General features: G+C 43.9%; 1 protein-coding gene across 7 annotated transcripts in view; it reads left to right on the top strand.

The window, feature by feature from the left end:
• LOC134341017 (palmitoyl-protein thioesterase ABHD10, mitochondrial-like) overlaps nt 1–13,897 on the top strand; it is a 71,354-nt gene extending 57,457 nt beyond the window's left edge. For all 7 annotated transcript variants that reach the window (XM_063038730.1, XM_063038728.1, XM_063038731.1 and 4 more), the window contains 2 exons: nt 1,122–1,259; nt 8,479–13,897. In XM_063038730.1, the coding sequence (XP_062894800.1) occupies nt 1,122–1,259; nt 8,479–8,826 (486 nt within the window). In that variant the 3' untranslated portion in view covers nt 8,827–13,897. The remainder of the gene's footprint in view (nt 1–1,121; nt 1,260–8,478) is intronic.
• The last annotated feature ends 3,146 nt before the right edge of the window (nt 13,898–17,043 follow it).

Raw genomic sequence — 17,043 nt, 5'->3', positions numbered from 1 at the left:
GGTGATGGGAGTCCTTAATAATAGATGCCGCCTTTCTGAGGCACAGCTCCTTGATGTCTTGGATGCTATAGAGGCTGGTACCCAAGATGGAGCTGACTAATAATACAACTGTCTGTAGCTTCTTTTGGTCCTGTGCAGTAGCCCCGCCCCCACCCCCCATGCCAGACAGTGATGCAGCCTGGTAGAATGCTCTCCACGGTATATCAATAGAGGTTTTCGAGTGTTTTAGGTGACAAACCAAATCTCTTCAAACTCCTAATGAAGTATAGCCGCTGTCTTGCCTTCTTTATAGCTGCATCAATATGTTGAATCCTCAGAGATCTTGACACCCAGGAACTTGAAGCTGCTCACCTTCTCCACTTCTGATCCCTCTATGAGGATTGGTATGTGTTCCTTCGTCTTACTCTTCCTGAAGTCCACAATCAGCTCTTTTGTCTTACTGACGTTGAGTGCCAGATTGTTGCTGTGGCACCACTCCACTAGTTGGCATATCTCACTCCTGTACGCCCTCACATCTCCATCTGAGATTCTACCAACAATGGTTGTATCATCAGCAAATTTGTAGATGGTATTTGAGCTATGCCTAGCCACACAGTCATGTGTATACAGAGAGTAGAACAGTGGGATAAGCACACACCCCTGAGGTGCACCAGTGTTGATCGTCAGCGAGGAGGATATGTTATCACCAATTCTCACAGATTGTGGTCTTCTGGTTAGGAAGTTGAGGATCCGATTGCAGAGGGAGGTACAGAGGCCCAGGTTCTGTGTCTTATCAATCAGGACTGTGGGAATAATGTTGTTAAATGCTGAGCTATAGTTAACGAACAGCATCCTGAGTGAAGTTAACCACACTGGTTCAGGAGCGTGATTGTTGAGGGGTAGTAACTGTTCCTGACCTAAGGCACCCGTACCTCCTTTCCGATGGCAGCAGTAAGAAGAGAGTGTGACCTGGATGGTGAGGGTCCTTGATGATGAATGCTTCTTTCTTGTGGCAACGCTCCTTCTAGATGTCCTTAATGGTGGGGAGGACTTGACCTGTGATTGACTGGGCTTTGAAAAGTTTGTGTGGGAAAAAGAAACATTAAGCCTCAGTTGGCTCTCCTCTGCCTCCAACTCTTCAGATTCTGGTGGGCTCCAGCATGGGAGGATGGCTCATGTTACTGGCTTCCCTTGCCAGACCAGAGAAAGTAGCCGGAATGGTTGGCATAGCAACAGCTGCTGATCACTTTGTAACGGCGTTTAGACAGCTCCCCGCAGAGGTAAGTGAATCCGCGCTAATACTTGCATGATATAAAGGGAGATTTTGGATTCTGCGGAGTGCCACTGCTGTGGATTGAGGGATAAATCGGAGAGACAGATTCTCTGGTTATTATCATTCGCCGCTGTGTAGTCCAGTTGCAACAGTGACTGTTTTTCCAAAGTGCTTTAGAACATACTCAGATAAAATATAAAAATCTTTTATAAGCACAAGAGATTCTTTGGAAGCTAGAAATCCAGAGCAACACATACAGAATGCTGGAGGAACTCACAATTTATAGCAATTTTATGTCTTTGCACTGTACATTTTCCTCGAAACAACACACTTCATGTAATTTGAATCAGTGATAATAAATCTGATTCAGTCTGGGCTCCTTCGACATTTCCTTTAGTACTGCCACTGGAACATGACATGCTCTCCTGTCTACAAACTGCAACAACATCTCTACGCGCTGAACTAACTTATATCCGCTGGAAAACCCTTCTAATCACAGAAGTCCTTTGTTGATGGGCTATTACATAAACCTAATCACAAGTATATTTAAAGCAACACACACAAAATGCTGAGGAACTCAGCAGGTCAGACAGCATCTGTGGATAGGAATAAACAATCCATGTTTCAGGCCGAGATCCTAGAATCTTTATAATTTTTTCACGTTTTTCTTCCTTTTTCCACTGGAAACTTCACTGAATCTGAAACCTTAGACCTTTTTGAAGAGTGCATTCCCGAGACACTGCAATCTCGTAATTCAGCTGCCTGGTTTGTTCTTAACCAGTGCCACACATATGAAGATCGTTCATAAACACGAGATTCTGCTGATACTGAAATTCTGAAGCAACACACGAAGTGCTGGAGGAACTCATCAAGTCAGGCAGCATCTATGAAGGGTCTTGGCCCAAAACCTAGACTATTTATTCCTCTCCACAGATGCTACCTGACCTGCTGATTTCCTCGAGCATTTTGTGTATGTTACAAAAATAAATTTTTGTAGCCACATTTCACCTTTCTAGAAATTCAGCCACACATTTGTAGTCACAAGTTGCACAGACGTCAGTGAAAAGATTTCCACATAGGACATGTGTGGGGACATTATTCTGGCCTTGTAACAATGCTGTAGAGTGTGGCCTCAGGAGTCAGCTCATGTTTTGAGGTATGCCTGTCATTGGAGATATTCTAGACAATCATGTTTTAATTGTGCTATTTCTGGAGAAGGTTCTAGCACAGGACTGGGGAACCATCTTTAAAGGTTAAAAAATATTTTAAAGATTTGCTTTATTTGTCACATGTACATCAAAACATGCAGTGAAATACATTATTCTGTACTGGGGACAGTCCACAAGTGTCGTCATGCTTCCGGTACCACCAAAGCATGCCCACAACTCACTAACTCTAACCGTACGTCTTTTTTGGAACGTGGGAGGAAGCCAGAGCACCTGGGGGAAACCCATGCAGTCACAGGCAAGCTGTTTACAGGTAGCGGCGGGAATTGAACCTTGATCAGTAATTGCTGGTACTGTAAAGCAACACTCTTACCACTATGCTACCGAGCCTTGGGTAGCTACAGATCTTGGGTAGATCCCCTCATGAGCAATGATCTTTGCATCATCAGTAGGGACGGGAGAGGTTCCAGAGGATTGGAGTTTTGCGGATGTTGTTCCCTTATTCAAAAAAGGGAGTAGAGATAGCCCAGGAAATTATAGACCAGTGAGTCTGACTTCAGTGGTTGGTAAGTTGATGGAGAAGATCCTGAGAGGCAGAATTTATGAACATTTGGAGAGGCATAATATGATTAGGAATAGTCAGCATGGCTTTGTCAAAGGCAGGTCGTGCCTTACGAGCCTGATTGAATTTTTTGAGGATGTGACTAAATGCATTGATGAAGGTAGAGCAGTAGATGTAGTGTATATGGATTTCAGCAAGGCATTTGATAAGGTACCCCATGCAAGGCTTATTGAGAAAGTAAGGAGGCATGGGATTCAAGGGGACATTGCTTTGTGGGTCCAGAACTGGCTTGCCCACAGAAGGCGAAGAGTGGTTGTTGATGGGTCATATTCTGCATGGAGGCTGGTGACCAGTGGTGTGCCTCAGGGATCTGTTCTGGGACCCCTTCTCTTCATGGTTTTTATAAATGACCTGGATGAGGAACTGGAGAGATGGGTTAGTAAATTTGCTGATGACACAAAGGTTGGGGATGTTGTGGATAGTGTGGAGGGCTGTCAGAGGTTACAGTGGGACTTTGACAGGTTGCAAAACTGGGCTGAGAAGTGGTAGATGGAATTCAACCCAGATAAGTGTGAGGTGGTTCATTTTGGTAGGTCAAATATGATGGCAGAATATAGTATTAATGGTAAGAGTCTTGGCAGTGTGGAAGATCAGAGGGATCTTGGGGTCCGAGTCCATAGGACACTCAAAGCTGCTGCACAGGTTGACTCTGTGGTTAAGAAGGCATACGGTGCATTGGCCTTCATCAACCATGGGATTGAGTTTAAGAGCCGAGAGGTAATGTTACAGCTATATAGGACCCTGGTCAGACCCCACTTGGAGTACTGTGCTCAATTCTGGTCACCTCACCACAGAAAGGATGTGGAAACTATAGAAAGGGTGCAAAGGAGATTTACAAAGATGTTGCCTGGATTGGGGAGTATGCCTTATGAGAATAGATTGCATGAACTTGGCCTTTTCTCCTTGGAGCGACAGAGGATGAGAGGTGACCTGATAGAGGTGTATAAGATGATGAGAGGCATTGATCGTGTGGCTAGTCAGAGACTTTTTCCCAGGGCTGAAATGGCTAACACGAGAGGGCACAGATTTAAGATGCTTGGAAGTAGGTACAGAGGAGATGTCAGGGGTAAATTTTTTACGCAGAGAGTGGCGAGTGCGTGGAATGGGCTGCCGGCGATAGTGGTGGAGGGTCTTTTAAGAGACTCCTGGATAGGTAAATGGAGCTTGGAAAAATAGAGGGCTACGGGTAACCCTAGGTAATTTCTAAGGTAAGGACATATTTGACACAGCTTTGTGGGCCGAGGGGCCTGTATTGTGCTGTAGGTTTGTGTGTTCTAAGTTCTGTGAACTCTCTTGTGGACCTCAGCTTTCTCATCAGTACCACCTCTCCCATTCTCAACACCTTGACTGAATCCCCAGCCAAAGTGTTGGTCCATCTGTTTCTTCTTCCCCCTCTAGTATTCTATCTCACTATCTGCCTTGGCCCTTCCTGGATGTAAGAAAGTGTGTTACCAGTACTTAATAATGACTGATACCATGGATGGTGAGTGCTGCTGGGTTACTGCAGCATTGTGGTTAGTATTCCTAATCAAGAGTCATGAGTTCAAATCCCACTACAGTATCTGGTAACTTTGGTTGACAGTGTGCCAAAAGGCTTCTTTCTGCACTGTGTCCACTGCCTTTGCCTGGTCTTATCAATACACCACCCTGGACAGCTAAACACCTGTGTTCAAGAGCTAATGGGAATAAATATACGGTTCATGTTAGACCATAAGACATTCAGCCCATCGAGTCCACTCCATCATTTTATCATGGCTGATCCCTGATCTCATTAAACACCATACACTTGCCCTCTCACTGTATCCTTTGATTCCCAGACCAATCAGGAATCTCAAACTTCCACTTTAAATATACCCACAGACTTGGCCTCCACCACAGTCTGCAGCAGAGCATTCCACAGATTCACCACTCTTTGGCTAAAAAATTCCTCCTTACTTACGTTCTAAAAGGTCGTCCCTCAATTTTGAGGCTGTGCCTTCTAGTTCTGAATATGCCCACCAGAGGAAATATCCTCTCCACATCCACCCTACCTCATCCTTTTAACGTTCAGCAGGTTTCAGTGAGGTCCCCACATATCCTTCTAAATTCCAGTGAGTTCAGGCCCAAAGCTGCCAAACGCTCCTCATATGTTAACCCCTTCATTCCCAGAATTGTCCTCGTAAACCTCCTCTGGACTCCAGTGACAACTCATCCTTTCTGAGCTGAGGGGCCCAAAACTGTTGACAATACTAGTAACATAAAGCTTCAGCATTATCTCCTTGTTTTTATATTCTATTCCCCTTGAAATAAATGCCAACATTGCATTTCCCTTCTTTACCACGGACTCAACCTGTAAATTAACCTTCTGAGAGTCTTGCACGAGGACTCCTAAGTCCCTTTGCACCCCTGATGTTTGAATTTTTTCCCCATTTAGATAACAGTCTGCACTATTGTTCCTTTTACCAAAATGAATTATCATACATTTCTCAACACTGTATTTCACCTACCACTTTTTTGCCCATTCTTCCAATTTGTCTAAGTCCTGCTGCAATCATATTGCTTCCTCAGCACTACCTACCCTTCCACTTATCTTCATATCATCTGCAGACTTTGCCACAACGACATCAATTTCATTATCCAAATCATTGATAGACAATGTGAAAAGTAGTGGTCCCAATACTGACCCCTGAGGAACACCACTAGTCACTGGCAGCCAACCAGAAAAGCCCCCTTTATTCCCACTCACTGCCTCCTGCCTGTCAGCCATTCCTCTATCCATGCTATTATATTTCCTGTAACACCATAGGATTTTATCTTGCTTTCTGAAAATCTAAGTAAATGACATCCTTTGCCTCTCCTTTGTCCACCCTGTGTGTTACTTCCTCAAAGAATTCTAACAGATTTGTCAGGCAAGACTTCCCTTTGCAGAAACCATGTTGTACACATTCTGTGAGTAAATTGATAAATATCTTGTGTAGCAGTTATAGGGGACTGTGAAACAGTGGCACATCTTCCCTGAGCACTAATAAATTTCTACATCCGTATCTTTTCCCTTCAGTTTGTATAATTACATACCCACACTAAGAACAGACTTACCAGTCTAGTGACACCTTCTGCAAACATACAAACAAATACTCTGGTGAAATGTGTGGTGTTTTCTCAGTCTCACTATACTTCGCTGCACCCACTAAGTAACCTTGTAAATTACATCTTTCCATCCATTTACTTGTTTAATTCTGCTTCCAATTCAACTGGATAGCTCTGCTGTTCATGTCCTGCTTTTGTCTTTAAACTTTATAAAAATCAGTCTAATTTTGTAAAGAAATGAATGTCAGTCCAGTTGACCTATCCTTGAAACTAAACTTGCCATCCAAAACACCACCACCAAGAAGAATCAGGGTAGCAGATGCACAGGAACAGCAGCCCAATCCAAATCACCCACCATTATGACTTGGAAATGTATCGCCAAGCATTCATTGATGGTGGGTTTCAATCCTACAGCCACCTCTTGACAGTGTTACCGGAATCAGCTTTATTACCACTGACTTATGTCGTGAAATTTGTTGTTTTGAAGCAGCAGAAAAGTGCAGTAGATAAAATATGCTATAAATTATAATAAGAAATGTATAAAAAAAAACAAGTAGTGCAAAAAGTGAGGTCATATTCATGGGTTTGTTGTCTGTTCAGAAATTCGATGGTGGAGGGGAAGAAGTTGTTCCTAAAACGTTGAGTGTGTGCCATTAAGCTCTTGTACCTCCTCTCTGATGGGCGTAATGGGTTAGATGATAGTAATGAAAGAGAGCACATCCTGGATAATGGGGGTCCTTAATGGGGCCACCTTTTTGAGGCACCACCTTTTGATACCTTCACAAAAAAGGGGGCAGTGTTGCAAGCAAGTGTATTACTAGTTTCTCACGGGCATTCATGTATCAGATGTGACTGCTGGAGTCACAGAGCACTACAGCACAGAAACAGGCCCTTTGGCCCCTCTAGTCCACACCAAACCATTATTCTTCCTAGTCCCATCCACCTGCACCTGGACCATAGTCCTCCATACCCCTCCCATTAATATGTTTATCCAAACTACTCTTAAATCTTGCAACCAAACCTGCATTCATCGCTGCTGCTGTCAGCTCGTTCCACACTCGCACCACCCTCTGAGTGAAGAAGTTCCCCTGAGGTTCTTCTTAAATATTTCATCTTTCACCCTTAATGCACGACCTCTAGTTCTAGCAACACACACAAAATGCTGGAGGAACTCAGCAGGCCAGGCAGCATCTGTGGAAAAGAGTGAACAGTCGACATTTCGGGCTGAGACCCTTCAGCAGGACTGGAGAAATAAAAGCTGAAAAGTAGAGTTAAAAGTTGGGGCAGAGGAGGGTGATAGGTGAAACTGGGAGGGGGTAGGCAGTGAAGTAAAGAGCTGGGAAATTGGTAAAAAATGTTCAGGACTGGAGAAGGGGGAGTCTGTCAAGAGGTAAGGTGTGAGAGGGAAAAGGGGATGGGGAACGGTGAAAGGGGGGATGGCATTACTGGAAGTTTGAGAAGTCGATGTTCTTGCCATCAGTTTGGAGGCTACCCAGAAAGAATATAAGGTATTGTTTCTCCAACCTGAGTGTGACTTCATCTTGACAGTAGAGGAGGCCGTGGATGGATATATCAGAATGAAAATGGGAAGTGGAATTAAAATGGGTGTGCATTGGGAGATCCCGCTTTTTCTAACACGTAGAGCGTAGGTGCTCAGTGAAGTGGTCTCCCAAACTACATTAGGTCTCACTGATATACAGGAGGCCCCACCAGGAGCACTGGACACAGTACACGACCCCAACAAACTCACAGGTGAAGTGTCACCTCACTTGGAAGGACTGTTCGGGCCCTGAACGGTAGTGAGGGAGGAGGTGTTGCATCTGTTCCACTTGCAAGAATAAGTGCCAGGAGGGAGATCAGTGGAGAGGGACGAATGGACATGGGAGTCGCATAGGGAGAAATCCCTGTGGAAAGCAGAAAGTTGGGGGAGGGAAAATTGGCTTGGTGGTGGGATACCATTGGAGATGGCCTCAGTGAACATCCTTGTAAATGTTCTCTGCACTCTTTCAACCTTATTTAGATCTTTTCTGTAGGTAGGTGACCAAAAATGCACACAATACTCCAAACTAGGTCTCATCAATGTCTTATACAACTTCAACATAACTCGGTACTCTGTTTTATGTGCCAGAAGCTCTCAGAAATGGCCAGGTACTGAAAAATTAATGGAAAAGAATTTTCCTGTGATTGTTACACATGGAGCGACATGGAGCTTAGAGAAATAGAGGGCTATGTGTAAAGCCTAGGTAGTTGTAAGGTAGGGACATGTTCGGCACAGCATTGTGGGCCGAAGGGCCTGTACTGTGCTATAGGTTTTCTATGTTTTTATGTACCTAACCTTGCCTTTGCTCTTTGCTTTGTTGTTTGCCCTTCAGTTGAAGAAAGAAGCTGAGGTGATGGGCCAATACAACATGCCCTCCAGGTACAGTGCCACTGGCTACGAAACCATGAAGTATGACTTTATAAAGGAGGCAGAGGTGCACTGTTTGCTACAGGGCAGCATCCCAATCTCGTGCCCAGTGCGGCTTCTCCATGGAATGATGGATGATGTGGTCCCATGGCAGATCTCCATTACTGTTGCGGAACAGCTTGTAAGCGATGATGTCGATGTCATTCTCCGGAAGAACGGAGATCACCGCCTGTCACGGCCTGATGACTTGAAGCTGCTTGTTGCTGTCGTTGACGACCTTATGCACAAGTTAACAAAGAAAGATCTGAAGTGACTAGCCCTGCCTTGGAGTTGCAGTGATCCACGTTCAATCCGGACCTCGGGTCCTACTTGTGTGGAGTTTGTATCTCATGGGATGAATTTCCCTTCTAGAGTTGTAAAGTCATAGAGCACTATAGCCTATCTAGTCTGTGCTGAACTGTTATTCTTCATAGTCCCATCCACCTGCACCTGGAGCACAGCCCACCATACCCTTCCCATCCATGTACATATCCAAACTTAAATGTTGAAATCAAACCCACATCCACCACTTTCGCTGACAGCTCTGCCTGAAGTACACCCAACGACTTTGCCTGCGCAGCTGCATATAGCAACAAATTCCACAAATTCACCACCCTCTGGCTAAAGAAATTTCTCCGCATCACTGTTTTAAATGGATACCCCTCTATTCTGAGGCTGTGCCCTCTTCTCCCAGGCTCCCCCACCATGGGAAACATTCTTTCCACATCTACTCTGTCTAGGCCTTTCAACATTCAAAAGCTTTCAATAAGATCCCCCCCAACCCCCTCATCCTTCTAAATTTCAGCAAGTACAGACTCAGAGCTATCAGATGTTCCTCGTATGATAACCTTTTCATTCCCAGAATCATCCTTGTGAACTTCCTCTGAACCCTCTCCAATGCCAGCGCATCTTTTAGATGAGGAGCCCAAAACTGTTGATAATACTCAAGGTGAGGCCTCACCAGTGCCTTATAAAGCCTCAGCATCACATCCCTGCTCTTGTATCCTAGACCCCTTGAAATGAATGCCAACATTGCATTTGCCTTCCTCACCGCTGACTCAACCTGCAAGTTAATTCTGCAGAAGGACTCCCAAGTCCCTTTGCATCTCAGAATTTTGGATTTTCTCCCTGTTTAGAAAATAATCTGTACATTTATTTCTACTACCAAAGAGCATGACCATGCATTTTCCAACGTTTTATTTCAATTGCCACTCTCTTGCCCATTCTCCTAATCTGTCTAAGTCCTTCTGCAACCCACCCGTTTCCTCAACACCACCTGCCCCTCCACCAATCTTCATATCATCTGCAAACTTGGCAACAAAGCCATCTATTCCATCATCTAAATCATTGATACACAGCATAAAAAGAAGCAGTCCCAACACCGACCCCTGCAGAACACCACTAGTCATTGGCAGCCAACCAGAAAAAGATCATTTTATTCCCAATTGCTGCCTCCTACCAATCAGCCAATGCTCTAACCATGCCAGCAACTTAACTTGGCATTTCTGGCACCTTGTCAAAGACCTACCGAAAGTCCAAATATACAACATGCACTGCATCCCCTTTATCTGTCCTACATGTAATTTCCTCAAAGAATTCCAACAGGTTTGTCAGGCAGGATATTCCCTGAAGGAAACCATGTTGACTTTGTCCTATTTTGTCCTGTGTCACCAAGTACTCCATAACCTCATCCTTAATAATTGACTCTAACATCCTCCCAACCACTGAGGTCAGGCTAACTAGTCCGTAATTCCCCTTTTGCTGCCTTCCTCCTTTCTTTAAGAGTGGAATGACATTTGCAATTTTCCAGTCCTCTGGCACCATGCCAGAGTCCAATGATTTTTTAAAAACATTACTAATCTTTCACAATCGCTACCGCTACCTCTTTAAGAACCCTAGCCTGCAGTTCATCTGGTCCAGGTGATTTATGTACCCTTGGGTCTTTCAGCTTTTTGAGCACCTTCTCCCTTTTAATAGTAACTGCACCCACTTCTCTTCCCTCACACCCTTCAATACCTGGCATGCCACGAGTGTCTTCCACAGTGAAGACTGATGCAAAATGCTCATTTAGTTCATCTGCCATCTCCTTATCAACCGTTATTATTTCTCCGGCCTCATTTTCTAGTGGTCCTATATTCACACTCATCTCTCTTATTTGTTACATACTTGAAAAAGCTTTTACTATCCACTTTGATATTGTTTACTAGCCTGATTTCATATTTCATCTTTTCCCTCCTAAGGATTCTTTAAGTTGTTTTCTGTAGGTTTTTAAAAGCTTCTGAATCCTCTATCTTCCTGCTAATTTTTGCTTTTACATTAACTTTGGTTTCCCTTGTCAGCCACTGTTGTACTATTTTACCATTTGAATATTTTTTCGTTTTTGGAATACACATGTTCTGCACCTTCCTCATTTTTCCCAGAAACTCATGCCATTGCTGCTCTGCTGACATCCCTGCCAGCAGCTCCTTCCAATTTATTTTGGCCAACTCCTCTCTCATACCACTGTAATTTCCCTTACTCTACTAAAATACTGCTACGTCAGACTTTACTTCTCCCCATCAAATTTCAAGTTGAACTCAATCATATTGTGATCACTGCAGTCTCGTATATGGCACCTTGTCAAAGGTCTTCTGAAAATCCAAGTACACAGCATCAACTGATTTTCAGCATTTTGGGCATCGAGGGAGAGAGGAAGAGGAGAGCCATCCGCAGTACCACCGATGCGGCAGAGAGGGCCTCAAGATGGCTGTGGCTCAAAAGAGGGGAGCCATGGAGTCATAAGTAGCTAGCCATCTGGACACAAGCTGGGGCCTGATCAGCCCTGGCTGGGTCACCTGGAGGAGGTTGTATGATGTTGAAAGACCCGAAACACCCGATGATTCCAGGGACATCACTGAAGATGTGTCCAGAAGCATCAGTAGATGTATGTACACAGCTGTCTATCCTGCTTGTTATTTCTTTATAGATTTCCAACAGGTTTGTCAGGCAAGATTTTTCCTTGAGGAAACCTTGCCGACTACGGACTATTTTAAAATATGCCTCCAAGTACCCCGAAACCACATCCTTAACTGTCAACTCCAACATCTTTCCAATCACTGAGGTCAGACTTAACTGGCCTATAATTTCCTTTCTTCTGATTTTCTCCCTTCTTGAAGAGTGGAGTGACATTTGCGGTTTTCCAGTCTTCCGGAACCGTTCCATAATCTAGTGATTCTTGAAAGATCATTACTGATGCCTTCACGATCTCTTCAGCCATCTCTTTCAGAACTCTGGGGTGTAGTCCATCTGGTCCAGCTGATTTGCATACTTTCAGACCTTTCAGTTTCCCAAGAACCTTGTCTCTAGTTATGGTAATTTCACACACTTCATGACCCCTGACACCTAGAACTTCTACCATATTGCTAGTGTCTTCTACAGTGAAGATTGATGCAAAATACTTATTCAGTTTGTTTACTATTTCATTGTCCCCCATTTCTACCTCTCCAGCGGGCCAATATCCGCTCTTGCCTCTCTTTTACACTTTATGTACCTGAAGAAACTTCTAGTATCCTCTTTAATATGGGTAGCTTGCTTTCATATTCCATCTTTACCTTTTTAATTACTTTTTTAGTTGCCTTCTGTTGGTTTTTAAAAGCTTGCCAATCTTCTAACTTCCCCATAATATTTGTTCTTTTCTATGTCCTCTGTTTGGCTTTTAAGTTGGCTTTGACTTCTCTTGTCAGCCACGATTATGTCATCTTTCCTTTAGAATGCTTCTTCCTGTTTGGGAAGTGTATATAGAAACATAGAAAACCTACAGCACAACACAGGCCCTTCAGCCCACAATGCTGTGCCGAACGTGTACTTACTTTAGAAATTACCTAGAGTTACCCATAGCCCTCTATTTTTCTAAGCTCCATGTACCTATCCAGGAGTCTCTTAAAAGACCCTATCATATCCGCCTCTACCACCGTTGCCAACAGCCCATTCCACCCACTCAACATGCTCTGCTTTTTTTTTTAAAACAACAACAGCAACGACTACTTACCCCTGACATGTCCTCTACCTACTTCCAAGCACCTTAAATCTGTGCCCCCTCGTGCTAGCCATTTCAACCCTGAGAAAAAACCTCTGACTACTCACACAATCAATGCCTCTCATCATCTTATACACCTCTATCAGGTCACCTCTCATCCTCTGTCACTCCAAGGAGAACAGGCCAAGTTCACTCAACCTATTCTCATAAGGCATGCTCCCCAATCCAGGCAACATCCTTGTAAATCTCCTCTGCACCCTTTCTATAGTTTCCACATCCTTCCTATAGTGAGGTGACCAGAACTGAGCACAGTACTCCAAGTGGGGTCTGACCAGGGTCGTATAAAGCTGCAACATTACCTCTCGGTTCTTAAACTGAATCCCACGATTGATGAAGGCCAATGCACCGTATGCCTTCTTGACCACACAGTCAACCTGCGCAGCAGCTTTGAGCGTCCTATGGACTCGGACCCCAAGATCCCTCTGATCCTCCACACTGCCAAGAGTCTTACCATTAATACTATATTCTGCCATCATATTTAACCTACCAAAATGAACCACCTCACACTTACCTGGGTTGAGCTCCATCTGCCCAGTTTTGCATCCTATCAATGTCCCGTTGTAACCTCTGACAGCCCTCCACACTATCCACAACACCCCCAACCTTTGTGTCATCAGCAAATTTACTAACCCATCCCTCCACTTCCTCATCCAGGTCACTTATAAAAATCACGAAGAGTAGGGGTCCCAGAACAGATCCCTGAGGCACACCACTGGTCACCAGCCTCCATGCAGAATATGACCCATCAACAACCACTCTTTGCCTTCTGTGGGCAAGCCAGTTCTGGATCCACAAAGCAAGGTCTCCTTGGATCCCATGTCTCCTTACTTTCTCAATAAGCCTTTCGTGGGGTACCTTATCAAATGCCTTGCAAAAATCCATATACACTACATCTACTGCTCCAATTTCATCAATGTGTTTATTCACATCCTCAAAAAATGCAATCAGGCTCGTAAGGCACGATCTACCTTTGACAAAGCTATGCTGACTATTCCTAATCATATTATGCCTCTCCAAATATTCATAAATCTTGCCTCTCAGGATCTTCTCCATTGACTTACCAACCACTGAAGTCAGACTCACTGGTCTATAATTTCCTGGGCTATCTCTACTCCCTCTCTTGAATAAGGGAACAACATCTGCAATCTTGCATTCCTCCAGAACCTCTCCCGTCCCCATTGATGATGCAAAGATCATTGTCAGAGGTTCAGCAATCTCCTCCCTCGCCTCCCACAGTAACCTTGGGTACATCTCATCCGGTCCCAGAGACTTATCACACTTGATGCTTTCCAAAAGCTCCAGTACATTCTCTTTCTTAATATCTATGTGCTCAAACTTTTCAATCCACTGTAAGTCATGCCTACAACCGCCAAGATCCTTTTCTGTAGTTAATACTGAAGCAAAGTATTCATTATGTATCTTTGCTATCTCCTCCAATTCCAAACACACTTTTCCACTGTCACACTTGATTGGTCCTATTCTCTCACATCTTATCTTCTTGCTCTTCACATACTTGTAGAACGCCTTGGGGTTTTCCTTAATCCTGTCCGCCAAGGCCTTCTCATGGTCCCTTCTGGCTCTCCTAATTTCATTCTTAAGCTCCTTCCTGCTAGCCTTATAATCTTCTAGATCTCTATCATTACCTAGTTTTTTGAATCTTTAGTAAACTTTTCCTCTTGACTAGATTTTCTACAGCCTTTGTGCACCACGGTTCCTGTACCCTCGCATCCTTTCCCTGGCTCATTGAAACGTACCTATGCAGAATGCCACGCAAATATCCCCTGAACATTTGCCACATTTCTGCCATACATTTCCCTGAGAACATCTGTTTCCAATTTATGCTTCTAAGTTCCTGCCTGATGGCCTCATATTTCCCCTTACTCCAATTAAACACTTTCCTAACTTGTCTGTTCCTATCCCTCTCCCACCACGACAACCCTGTTATTTTTACACCTTTCCAGAATCTGTCTCCCTATCTGCTCCTCGATGTCCCTGTTACTATTGGGTGGACTACAAAAAAACACCCAGTAGAGTTATTGACTCCTTCCTGTTTCTAACTTTCATCCTCAGAGACTCAGTAGACAATCCCTCCGTGACTTTCTCCTTTTCGGCAGCCATGACACTATCTCTGATCAACAGTGCCATGCCCCCACCTCTTTTGCCTCTCTCCCTGCCCTTTCTGAAGCATCTAAAGCCTGGCACTGTAGGTAACCATTCCTGCCCCTGAGCTATCCAAGTCTCTGTAATGGCCACAACATCATAGCCCAAGTACTGATCCACGCTCTAAGCTCATCTGCTTTGTTCATGATGCTTCTTGCATTAAAATAGACACATCTCAAACCATCGATCTGAGCTTATCCCTTCTCTATCACCTGCCTATCCTCCCTCTCGCACTGTCTCCAAGCTTTCTCTATTTGTGAACCAACTGCCCCTTCCTCCGTCTCTTCAGTTCGGTTCCCACCCTCCAGCAATTCTAGTTTAATTAGATTAGATTTGGGAATAAAAACGGGCTAATTTATCTTTAGACATATGGGCCCTATGCACTACTTTAAATTGTATTAATGTACGTTTAGCACATATAGAGGCAGTACTGACTAATTGAAAAATTTTATCCCATTTCTCTATAGGTATGCAAAGTTGAAGTTCCCTTTCCCATTCATTTTTAATTTTATCAGATATACCTGGCTGTAATTTCATAATTATATCACAGATGGATGCTATTAATCCCTTCTGAAGAGGATTTAAACCTAACATTTTATCGATGATATCAGTAGGGTATGAGGTCGGGAAGGTAGGCAGCATGGTATAATTGAACGTGTTCGTTCTTGGATAATGGTCTAGCCTTGTTTTGTTCCATTTGCTTTTTTCGGGTTTAGTATTTAGTTCTTTTTATTGCTTCTTTTTGGGGGTTTTCTTTATATTTTTTCTTTTTATTTCTTTTTTCTCTTATTAATTACATCATGAGTTTGGAAGTCTATTATACTTGTACTATTTGAAATCTTTTTTGTATATGCTTATTAGCAATAAGATTATTCCAATCTCTATCAACATTGTTATTTTGTTTATAACTTTGGAAAATTAATAAAAAGATTTAAAAAGAAAGAAAGATTAGATCAGATTCAACTTTATTGTCATTGTGCAGAGTACAGATACAAAGCCAATGAAATGCAGTTAGCATCTAACCAGAAATGCAAAGAATAGTGTTATTTACAAAATAACTGTGAATAAAAAGTAAGTGCTACAGCACACAAATATAAAAGTACTGAGACAGTGCAGTATGGGTGCAATACTGCTTAACGCTGTGATGTGAGGTTCAGCAGGGTCACAGCCTCAGGGAAGAAGCTCTTCCTGTGCCTGTTGGTGCGGGAGCGGAGGCTCCTGTAGCGCCTACCGGATGGGAGGAGAGAAAAAAATCCATGGTTAGGGTGAGATGCATCTTTGATAATGCTTTTCACCCTGCCCAGGCAGTGTTTATGGTAGATGTTCTCAATGGTGGGCAATTGGGTGCCAATAATCCGCCGGGCAGTTTTCACCACACGCTGGAATGCTTTGCGGTCCGATACGGGACAATTGCCGTACCACACTGAGATGCAGTTGGTGAGTATGCTCTCAATGGTACAACGGTAAAAGTCCGTCAGTATCCTAGGACAGAGGTGAGCTTTCTTGATGCTCTGCAGGAAATAAGGGCGCTGTTGTGCCTTTTTGATCAGGATGGAGGAGTTCAGGGACCAGGTGAGATCCTCGGAAATGTGGACACCAAGGAATTTGAAGCTTGATTCACGCTCTGCTACAGCTCCATTGATGTAGATGGGGAAGTGAGTGTGGCTCCTTGCATGCCTGAAGTCCACAATGATCTCCTTGGTCTTCTGGGTGTTAAGGGCCAGATTGTTGTTGACACACCACGTGGCCAGGTGCTGGATCTCGTCCCTGTAGGCCATCTCGTCATCCCCTCTGACCAACTACCGTGGTGTCGTCTGCGAACTTAAACTCTTCCCAATAGCTTTAGCAAACCTCTCTGCCAGGATATTGGTCCCCCTCGGATTCAAGTGCAACCCGTCCTTTTTGTACAGGTCATGCCTGCCCCAAAAGAGGTCCCAATAACCAAGAAATCTGAATCTCTGCCCCCTACTCCCTCTGCTTTCCAAATTGCTTCCAGAAATTCCAGCCATTTTGGCTCCTGTCATCCCTGCCAGTGTTCTTTTCCAATCAATTCTGCCCAACTCCTCGCTTGTGTCTCTATAATTCCCTTTACTACGCTATAACACTGCATCTGACTTTAGCTTCTCCTCAAATTTCAGTTTAAATTTGATCATATAAAGATCTCTTGCTCCTAAGGGTTCTTTTACCTTACACCCTCTAATCAGTTCTAGTTCATTGCACAACACGTAATTCAGAATAACTGATCTCCTAGTGGGC

Source organism: Mobula hypostoma, chromosome X2 (genome assembly GCF_963921235.1).
Source record: "Mobula hypostoma chromosome X2, sMobHyp1.1, whole genome shotgun sequence".
In the NCBI taxonomy this organism is placed as follows: Eukaryota; Metazoa; Chordata; class Chondrichthyes; order Myliobatiformes; family Myliobatidae; genus Mobula; species Mobula hypostoma.
Note: the sequence above shows the minus strand (reverse complement) of the source record. Positions and strands in the feature narration are given on the sequence as shown.